The 10521-nt window shown below is 40.6% G+C and overlaps 1 protein-coding gene and 1 long non-coding RNA gene across 2 annotated transcripts; both read left to right on the top strand.

Annotated features, from left to right (window-relative positions):
* Positions 1–3338: 3338 nt before the first annotated feature.
* On the top strand, positions 3339–4864 carry LOC112902009. The gene is made up of 3 exons (XR_003230456.1): positions 3339–3760; positions 4281–4354; positions 4484–4864. It is a non-coding gene; the product is annotated as an uncharacterized LOC112902009 (long non-coding RNA).
* Positions 4865–6570: 1706 nt separating this feature from the next.
* Positions 6571–10224, top strand: LOC112903628. Its single transcript, XM_025972871.1, has 10 exons — positions 6571–6785; positions 6996–7198; positions 7303–7480; positions 7616–7875; positions 7968–8180; positions 8278–8370; positions 8870–8974; positions 9074–9413; positions 9503–9555; positions 10136–10224. Exons 1-9 carry the CDS (start codon positions 6572–6574, stop codon positions 9523–9525), a joined length of 1629 nt encoding a protein of 542 aa, XP_025828656.1. The 5' UTR covers position 6571; the 3' UTR covers positions 9526–9555; positions 10136–10224.
* The last annotated feature ends 297 nt before the right edge of the window (positions 10225–10521 follow it).

Genomic DNA, 10521 nt, shown 5'->3' with positions numbered 1-10521 from the left:
TTTGAGGAAGGTGTTGCCTTTTATTTTGGAATATATTGCTGTCATGTTTATATTCTGTGCAGAAAATAGTTTGTAATCATTGTTTTATTTCAACTTGGGCAGATGGATAAATCTTGGATAAATAGTAGGCTGTTTAGCAAGGCCCATCTTGATGGGGTGAAGGATTTCATGAATTTTGTTTCGGAGAAATTTCATGAGAGTGAAGAGATATTGTGTCCTTGTCGGTGGTGTTTGAATCGGATTCCTGGACATAAAGGACTAGTGGAGGATCATCTATATCTTAATGGGATGGCTAGCACGTACACTCAGTGGATACATCATGGTGAATCTTTGTTAGATGCCAGAACAAATGAATTTTCAGTCCATGTAGATGATAATACCGGTTTAAATGAGGATGCTTGTATAGATGAGGTTGAAGAGTATGACCCTGATGATAGATTACCTGATATGGTACATGAGTTGTTCGCAGCAGAAGATGGGGGACAAAAATCTATGTTTAGGGTCATATTGGAAGAGATGAAGCAAGAACTTTACCCAGGTTCAAGTACCTCAAGATTCTCATTCGTGGTGAAATTACTTCATATCAAGTCATTTTATAAGATAAGCAATGCTGCATTCAATGGAATCTTAAAGTTGTTAGTATCAGCATTCCCAGAGTGCTCTCTTCCCGAATCATATGCTGCAGCAAAGAAACTCATCCGTGCATTGGGACTTGGATATGATTCAATCCATGTGTGCCCGAATAATTGTATTTTGTTTCGGAAGGACTATCATAATTTGGATGAATGCCCGGTGTGTGGTTCGTCACAATGGAAAGATGGAGAAGGCAAGAAACGAATACCTCAGAAAGTTTTACGTCACTTCCCATTGATTCCAAGGTTGCAAAGGATGTTTGCTTCTAAAAGTATAGCTGAGGATGCACAGTGGCACAAGTTGAAGCGAAAAGAAGTGGACAATGAGCTTAGCCATCCAGCTGATGGTGAGGCATGGAAGGACTTTGATAGAAAGTACAAGTGGTTCGCTAAAGATGCAAGGAATATTAGACTTGGCCTTGCTACAGATGGTTTCAATCCATTTGGGAAAATGAGCTCCTCATATAGCATGTGGCCGGTGTTTCTTATCCCTTACAATTTTCCTCCATGGCTATGCATTGAGCAATCCAACTTTATGATGTGTCTACTTATTCCTGGTCGAGAGTGCCCTGGAAAGGATTTTGACATATTTTTAGAACCACTCATCGAAGAGTTGCAAGAACTTTGGAAGGGTGTCCCTACCTTCGATGCGTTGAGTGGAAAAGGGTTTCACCTACATGCTGCTGTTATTTGGTGCATTCATGATTATCCGGCCTTGAGCACATTGTCGGGTAGAGTCACAAGAGGGTACTATGCTTGTGTGCGTTGTGACAAATATCCTTGCTCCAGAAGAATAAGGAATAAGATATGTTATATTGGACATCGTCGTTTCCTTGCAATGGACCATCCATGGAGGAAAAAGAAAGATTTTGATGGACAAATTGAAAAACTTGGTAGACCAGAAGAATTTAGTACAGATGAGTTGATGCAGCAATTGGAAAGCGTGAAAGATGTTAGGCCAGGAAAGCATCCTGAAAGCAAAAAAAGGAGGAGAGGTGATAATGATGATTGCCAATGTTGGAAGCGAAGGTCCTCCTTGTGGGACTTGCCATATTGGTCAAGTTTGAAGTTGCGGCATAATCTTGATGTAATGCATATTGAAAAAAATATATGTGAGGCAATCCTTGGTACATTGCTTGGGATTCCTGGAAAGTCAAAAGATACTGTTAATGCTAGACTTGATTTGGAAGACATGGGGATAAGAAAATCTTTACACTTGAAACGTAATGGAAATTCGTATACTATTCCGCCTGCCCCCTGTACAATGGATAAAAAACAGAGGCTTGTTTTCTTTGATTTTGTGAGAAGTGTTAAGTTCCCTGATGGATATGCTTCTAACCTTGCAACTTGTATAACTGCTGATGGATGCAACCTGCAAGGACTGAAAACTCATGATTGCCATATCCTACTCCAAAGGATTCTACCTGTTGCCCTCCGAGGAATCATGCATAGGGACATCTATGAGGCAATTGCTGAACTAGGGAACTTATTTCAACAGTTATGTGCCAAGACTCTCAAGTTAGATGTTTTGCATAAAATTAAATCTGAGATTCCAATTGTTTTGTGCAAACTTGAGAAAATATTTCCTCCTTCATTCTTTGATGTGATGGTCCACTTAGTCGTTCATCTCCCTGATGAGGCAATCCTTAGAGGACCAGTACAGTATGGATGGATGTACCCAGTAGAAAGAAGGTTATATACTTTGAAACATTCTGTTAGGAACATGGCACGACCTGAGGGGTCCATTGCAGAAGCTTATGTTGCTAATGAGTGCTTGCTTGCTTGCTCAAGGTATTTTGATGACCTTGACACACATCACAATCGGGAGGGTCGGAACAAAGAACGTGTTGATTTTAGAATGGGTGATATATCTGTTTTCCAGCATGGAGTTAATTTCCTTGGAACCTCCAAGATTACATATCTAGAACATGATTATGAAAAAATAATGTGGTATGTGCTAAACATTTGTGAGGAGGTTGCACCATATATAGAGTACGTGATCCTTTATATATTCTCTCTTTGTTTTCTATATTACCTATTAATTTTGCCTGTTAATGTTGGATTTAACTATATCTGGCAGGATGTACAGGAAGGAGTTAGAGATCGAAGGAAATTCTAATGTTGAAGAAACTATTGAGAAGCAATTTGCTTCTTGGTTTCACAAGCATGTGAGTCACTATTACAGAATTTTCAATAAAGCAATGTATTTGATTGAAGTAGTTTTCACCATATTTCTCATTTCCTTGTACAGATTGCAAAACGGCAATTCATTGATGGAGAAGATGTGAATGCGGATCTATATGCTTTAGCGTGTAAACCAGATTTGCGAGTTAAAATATTTTTAGCATGTCTTGTCAATGGAGTTCGGTTCCACACTTTTGATCGTGAAAAAAATAGAAAAACACAAAATAGTGGAGTTATGGTTGAGGGCACACACAACGGAGAATGTATTGACTTTTATGGTTCCTTGGAAGATATAATTGAGTTGCGGTATAACTCAAATTCAAGGGGTGATCGGTCAGTAGTTCTATTTCGATGTCATTGGTTTGATACTGATAGCAAGAAGGGTAGAATGAAAGATGACGGTTTTTTTAAAAGCATACACCAAGGAAGTTGTTGGTACAAGGATGATTCTTTTATTTTAGCCACACAGGCAACAAGGGTATTTTACTTGGCAGATACTAGGCATAGTGGAAACTGGAGAGTTGTACAAAAATTCACACATAGGCACATATGGAATGTGGCTGAAAATTCAAGTGATGAGATGCCTAGTGTTGGAGGACTGTCATACCAAGATGAAGAATGTGTAGGTTTTCATATTCAACCTAATGAAGGAAATTTGGACAATGCACCGTTGAGTGAAGAAAATTGTGTACATGTTGATGCAAGTGTGGTTGATGAGCTTCGTCGCCAAAGAGATGATATGCAAGAAAATAATTCAGGTTTAGAAGAAGATGAAACTCAACTGCAGTACATTAGTGATGATGAACATCGAACAGTTCTTGACTATGAAGATGAAGATAGCGATGCCGAGTAGTAATGCTAGTTTGAAACGTTGAAATTCTGGAATATCTGCATGCTGCCATAAGATTTCTCCTAGAATGGTATCTTTGTTGCTGTCAGCCAAGGTATGCTCTGAATTGCCATCAGGTTTGCTTGTAGTTTCAGAATCTAGAAGCAGGGTTGTATGAACTACTGTACTAGCATGGTAGGTTTGCTTGTAGTTTCTGAATCTAGAAGCAGGGTTGTATCAATTTTTAGGTGCTGGTAGGTTTGCTTGATAGGTGCGGATATAAGAGAGCATGTGCAGGCTTTGCTTAGTTTTGGTTCTACAGTGCTGGTTCATTCTGTCCTTCTTACTTTTATGAGATTCTGTTTCATGCCTGTTAATCTTACCCCGGTCGTAAACAATGTGGTCCCTGAATCTGTGAGAATACTGGATTATTGGGTCCAGTGTTGAGAATTAAATTGTCACTGTAATCTGTGAGGCACAGTTTCATATTACTTGGAATTGCCAATTTTCTTTAGCAAAACTAGTAGCACTACAAGAAATGTGACTTTCTATGACATTTTTGCTAGTCACTGTAATCTGTGTGGCATAGTGCTCTGCTCCTTGAAGTAATGACGAGCCTTGTTTTTTGTATGCAGAGAAGTGGAGGACTTCGCGAGGAGGTTGAATTCAATTTGGCCTGAAAGAATGCATCTGGGACAGGACTGTATAGGTAAGGCTTTTAGTCAAGATTTGCCTGTCCGAGGACTTAGCTGCTATCATGAATAGTATTTAGTTCAGAATTTGGGGAACTTTTATATTTGGTATTTCTGCAGGGCTGATCTTGTTAGCATTTCTACAGGGCTGAATCACATGTGACTGTCAGGAGCATGCAGGAGCAGCACCAGCACCAGCAGGGTAACTTTGTGCGTAGGGTAACTTGGAAGAGAGCTAAGACAAACTGGCCACCAAGCGTGCAGATATGCTCATCTGTTTCATTTGGCCATTTTCGGTGGTGAGGATTGCCCTGTTGGCATGAAGCATAGTGAGGTTTAGATCCAGGGAAAATAATTTTTCACCTTTTTTTTTGGGAAGCGTCAATGACTGTCCCCTTTATTCCTTGGCTGTGTTGGCGATTTTCCCCAATAGAGGTTGATGGTGGTTGGTGCTCGTTGAAGGGATCCTGTTGATTAACTGAACGGTGCACATGTGACACTTTAATTTCTTATCATCAAAATCGATATGCCATGCTTCAAATGAAGCCATGTTGCCAGTATGCCCTGCTTATATAGCACTTAGACTGACTCCAATCGGGCCCATCCATACCTGCGAGGCATCCAGCGAACTGCATGCTCTGGCATTTTGCCGGCCCAGTTTGCACGGGCCGGTCTCCAACGCGCGCAGCCAATTTGCCTTTTGCTGGTCCGATCTGAACTCAGACACTGGTCCGATCTGAACTCAGGCACTGGTCCGATCTGAACTCAGTCATTTCCGATCTGAACTCAGTCATTCCTTCTGAATGACTAAACTGAACTCGTACTGGTCCGATCTGAACTCAGTCATTTCCGATCTGAACGCAGTCATTCTTTCTGAATGACTGAAGCTAAAAGATGGAATGTCTGAATGACTCAGTCATTTCCGATCTGAACTCAGTCATTCCTTCTGAGTGACTGAAGCTAAAAGATGGAATGACTGAATGACTCAGTCATTCCGATCCGAACTCAGTCATTCCTTCTGAATGACTGAACTCAGTCATTTCCAATCTCCTCTCTCTCCCGGGAAGACGAACGACGTCCAACTCTCCCGTGGACTGACCATTTGTACGGAAGTGTTTTGCATCGCGGTGGGGAGCCTGCATTTTGCACTCTCTCTCTCCTCGAAGTCATTTTGCATAACCGGTATGCATGCTCGGTTGGAGTTGGATGGCTGCTGCTATAGTGCGCGAGGGAAGGCAATATGCATTTGCCTCGCCTTTTAGCTCGTGGATTGGAGTCAGTCTTATATCAGTGCATACATTGAGACGCTACGCCAGAAGCCCTAATCTGAGACGCGCCCTACGCAAAATGCTAGACGAGCAGGGGTCGCGTCCCGCATTACCGCGTCGCAGATTAAAAAGTAATCTGAGACGCGCCTCACACGCGTCTTAGATTACCAAAATGCAAGACGCGCCTCACGGCGCCTCGCCTTGGCTTCACACAGGCTTCCCTAGGAGCCAAATGTGAGGCGGGTCTCGCATTAGTCTACTATTTGCTGTTTTGGCGTAGTGTTAAGAAATGTAAGCTAAATCTTCTTTTTGCGTGTAAAACTCAGTTAATAAGTCTACTTGTCCCAATGATCTTTAGCCATTTGAGAGTAACCTTCTCATGTGTATTTGACCACTATATATTTAACTCAGTTCACACGAGACTAGACTCGATCAAACCCTCTTTAGGCAGTTTAAGACTTATACTCCCTTTGTTTCCAAATACACAACGTTTGATATTTTGAACCACAATTTTTCCTGCTCATCTAATTCAAAAAAATTTAGACATATTTATAATTTAATTTATTATGTAGTAAAGTTCAGTTGTTAATTTAAATTAACACATATAGTCAGTAAAGTGAGTAATATGCTGCAAGCAAAATGTTGGCGCCAAGGTTTCTAAATTCTGGCGCCCATAATTTTGGCGCTCATTCCTCTGTATTGGGCCCAAATTTACAGAGGATATAAAAGGCTGGACCTTGGCAAACCCTAGCTCATATCCCTTCAGCTCCACCCTCCCTCTTTTCAGCCGCCACCAAGTCCTTCTTCCTTTCCAGCCAGGGTGCAGGGCTGAGCAACTCAGGGAGAGTGCTCATGCCTCCAGGGAAGAAGTAGGCACCAGGGCGAGCACCCATGCCTCCAGGGAAGGAGCCAGCAGGGCAAGCACTCATGCCTCCAGGGAAGAAGTAGGCACCAGGGCGAGCACCCATGCCTCCAGGGAAGGAGCCAGCAGGGCAAGCACTCATGCCTCCAGGGAAGGAGGCACCAGGGCGGAGGGATGATGCCAATCATGGTGAGATGCCAGACAACCCGCCCCCCACCACCAACTCCAATCCCGCGCACTCAACCCTAACCCTTGGCGAGATGGTGACCAAGAATCCACCAGGGAGGACAATAGCTGCACGTCCAAGGCAGCCTGCAGGTGATTTCTCTAGCATCTCCCCTCCATCGACCTTTTGCTTCCTGTCGGGTCTATTAGGGAGGGTTCTCGTGTGCTCGCGTGGGTGCTGGCTGGTCAGATTGTGTACTTTCATTACCTCTTCGAGGGTTGGTCGAGCAGATTGTTGTGATGGGGTCCTGTCTTTTATGGTTGTTGATAAATAGTAGTATTACATTTTTGTTTCTAGTAAAGGCTTTTCTGAATATGAGAAGGAAAGAGCTCAACATATTATGAGGAACAACCAAATATTTCAAAGACTTGGGATCGGTCAATTGGCATCACTACTTAAGAATGTAAGTGCAAATGTGGAGGATGATGGTCCTCAAAAATCAGGATCCGAGTACAGTCCACATGACAATGAGGGGCTTGAGGATGATGATGAAGTGATCAGCAAGGTATAGTTTGTCTTCTGTACACTACAATGTTTCTGTAATGGATATCATCTCGTATTGATTTCCATTTATAATTTTACTGATTATATATTCCTCTAATCTACCAGAGTGTCAAAGTATCTTCTCAAGGAACACGAGGATCAAAAAGGGTGAGACCACCTAGGTTGCAATTGGAGCGTAGAGTCACTAGACAGAATTCTGCTGCCACCATAAGCTTAACCGCCTCAACAGAAGAAGCATTAGCAACTGTACAAACTGAGAATTTGAACCCTACTGCTAATGAAGGCAAGTGATAATATAGACATGTTTTATGTAACTTTGATACCTATAAACTTTATATCTTATTAGTAAGTACTAAGTTATCATGCAAGGATAGATTATAGCATTTTTATTTGACACTTGCTTTTGTAATCTTGCTAGATGAATTGGTTGAAGTTACAGAGCAAGTACGAAGAGGAAGAAGTATGGGGAAAGATTTAGATAGGATAACCAGAGGGTTAGGAAGCAAAATATGTATCCATATTTCTGAAGGGAAGAGAAGGCCGGCGGTACCACTCCAAGCGGCAAAGCTTGCGTCAGAGGCTGGAATTGTACTTAGACAACATGTACCAATCTTTCCTCATTGGAAGCATTACAAGAAGAATGATCTTGAAATGGATAACTGTATTGGCAAAGTTGTTGTAAGTCACTTAAAGAATTGAATTGCACAATAAGTATCATTTTCTCCTTAGTATTCTTAGTCACTAATGTATTTTCTGTATTTGTTTGTTAGGGACAATTTAACATGGACACTGACAACAAGGCAGTGAAAGATGCATGTATTGACTTGTTAAAGGGTGGACAATGTCAAAGGAGGTATAACTTAAAATTGAAGTACTTCAATGGGTTATCACAAGATCAGGTGCCGAGAACATCACCAGTGGCTTGCATGAGTGATGCACAATGGCTTGAATTGGTGGCCATGTGGTCAAAGGAAGAACACAAGGTATTGCTATGAAAAATCATGATTTAATTTCTGTTTTGTATAGGATAAGTGTGCATTTGTCTACTAACATAACCTAACACAATTCTACTAAGTATAGGAGAAGTGTGCAAAAAACAAAATTAATCGTGAGTGCGTCCAATATCAGCAGCGCACAGGTTCACGGTGCTACGAGGCACAAGCTTATGTTGCGGTAAGAAACTTGTTAATGCATGACCTGTTAGAAGTAATCCTTGTGTGACTTTGTTGCGTCTTGACATTGGAGGTTGGCATCAGTAATTTAGTATGTTTTATATTTCTCTAAATAGTAAGTAGTAGAGGTCAAAGGTAGTAGATAGCAGTAGCCAGCTGCAGTAGTAGTCAATTTTGTTTCTGCTAGTAGCAGCTCTGTGTAGCTGGTTATTACTTCTAAAACTTGTGCGTGTGTATGTGCTCATACCTGAAAAATATGTTATGTGTGTAGCTGGTTATTACTTCTAACTATTGTGCGTGTGTATGTGCTGAAACCTGAACATTATGTGATCCAAAGTGGGCAAAGTGATCTGCCCAGAATTATTGTGCGTGTGTATGTGATGTATGAGATTTGGAGAGTTAGGGAGAATATAGTATTGTTGATAGGGGCCTACATAACCTGTATTGGGACTTAATTTGATTTAAGCTTATATATTCAAATGGATTCCTCACTATTTCAGAAACAAGAAAGATTTAAAGATTCAACGCCCACTGCAATTGACCTCTTTAAGGAAATGCATTGCAGCAGGAAAAGAGATTTCAGTGAGCAAGTAAAGCAAGCTATTGTAAGTTCTGAATCTTGTGATTTTTGTAGGCTGTTTACTTCTATGTGCAAGAGATAATTGCTAGGTGCTATAACTGATTTCCTATTTATTTATTACAAGGTTGATATGGAATCAATTATTGATGAATCTATAGAAAATGGAGAGCACCAGAAGACTTGTATTGAAGCTGTCTCTCAAGTTCTATCCAAGAATAGCACCTTTCTTGAAAATTTGGGTCTTAAGAAAGTACCTCGGAAAAAATCCAGAATTGATGTTTCTTCTCACGTTGAACGTCTTCAGTTTGAACTAGATGCTAAGACACAAGAATCAGCAGGACTCCGTCAAGTAGTTGACGCTTTGACATCAAAAACAGATGAACAGTCGCAAGAAATTGACGACTTGAAGAAGTCATCAGCTGAGACAAATGCTTTGCTTCGTCAACTAATTTCCTTTAGTGCTGGTATATTCATATTCTTTGCTCTTTCTTATAGCTAGATGGTTTCAAGTGTGCGCTCATTTCATCACGTGTTCCATTCCTTGATTGTACAGGTGGGTTCAATGGAACAAACTAAAGCTATGATGCATAGAGCAAAGGCAAATTGGTATGTAAGATTTGTTACCTCCTTACAATTGTGTATGACTCTTAGCTGTTTATGAAGTGGTTGAGAATGATGATTTCCTTAGACGTTGTCTTATAATTTTCTTTGTGTTGAATTTGATCGGTTTGTTACATGCTGTTTGTGTGAGTTTGGGAAGGGGGTACAACTCTACATACATGCATGATGAGTGTGATCTGTTGGTTATGCACTTAATGATTTGTGGGGAAATGAATGGCGTCACTTGTCAATTCCTGGCCACTTATAGCTGGCATTTCATTACCTCCTTTTCTCTGTCCAGCTCTATAAGGTTCAGCTTAAACTTGTCGATTTTGTGTGTCCAGCTCTATAATGCAATGCTGAACTATTCGTTGATATTATCGTGATGATACCTGTGGCACTATTAAGGACAGCCGCAATATATAGTACTATCTTGATTGATAATGCATGCCGAGTGTAGAAATAAGCTGCAGTTTTATACAATGAGTATGGACCTGAGTGGAACATTTTTCTCCTATAGCTTCGGACTGATATATACAATTCACTTGATACTTATTTTATTCTGATTAATACATGTGTTTTCAGGTTGCATAGAAGCAATCATTTTGCAGCACCATGGGGCTTCTTTTGGACACGATTCAAGTAGTTTGCGTGGCAACATGAAGTCGTCGTTGTGACATGGAATTGAGTCAGTTTTTGAGATATATTTGGCTGTTGGCAATGAATTTGTAATCCTTAAGTCAACTTTTGAATGAATACTTGTAATGCTTAGCTGTTGAGCACCATGGATGTTTATTGCTGTAAAAGTTTGAATTGCATAATATTTGAACCAGTTTGCTAATGTATTACAATGGATTGATTATTACAAATTGATCTCATTTGTGATGGTATGATGATTGTGTTTTCTTTCAATACGTTGAATTAAATTAGCTTATTAATGGGCTATATTAAAGTAGATCTTGACTCAACTTA

This window comes from Panicum hallii, chromosome 8 (genome assembly GCF_002211085.1).
Source record: "Panicum hallii strain FIL2 chromosome 8, PHallii_v3.1, whole genome shotgun sequence".
Classification (NCBI taxonomy): domain Eukaryota; kingdom Viridiplantae; phylum Streptophyta; class Magnoliopsida; order Poales; family Poaceae; genus Panicum; species Panicum hallii.
Note: the sequence above shows the minus strand (reverse complement) of the source record. Positions and strands in the feature narration are given on the sequence as shown.

Bases quoted from the DNA above. Each gene is read 5' to 3' on its own strand.
- LOC112903628 (XM_025972871.1), top strand. From the start codon at position 6,572: ATGCCTCCAGGGAAGGAGCCAGCAGGGCAAGCACTCATGCCTCCAGGG. The intron at 7,481-7,615 runs GCAAGTGATAAT...TAATCTTGCTAG, and splicing joins GAACCCTACTGCTAATGAAG to ATGAATTGGTTGAAGTTACA. The intron at 8,371-8,869 runs GTAAGAAACTTG...TCACTATTTCAG, and splicing joins AGGCACAAGCTTATGTTGCG to AAACAAGAAAGATTTAAAGA.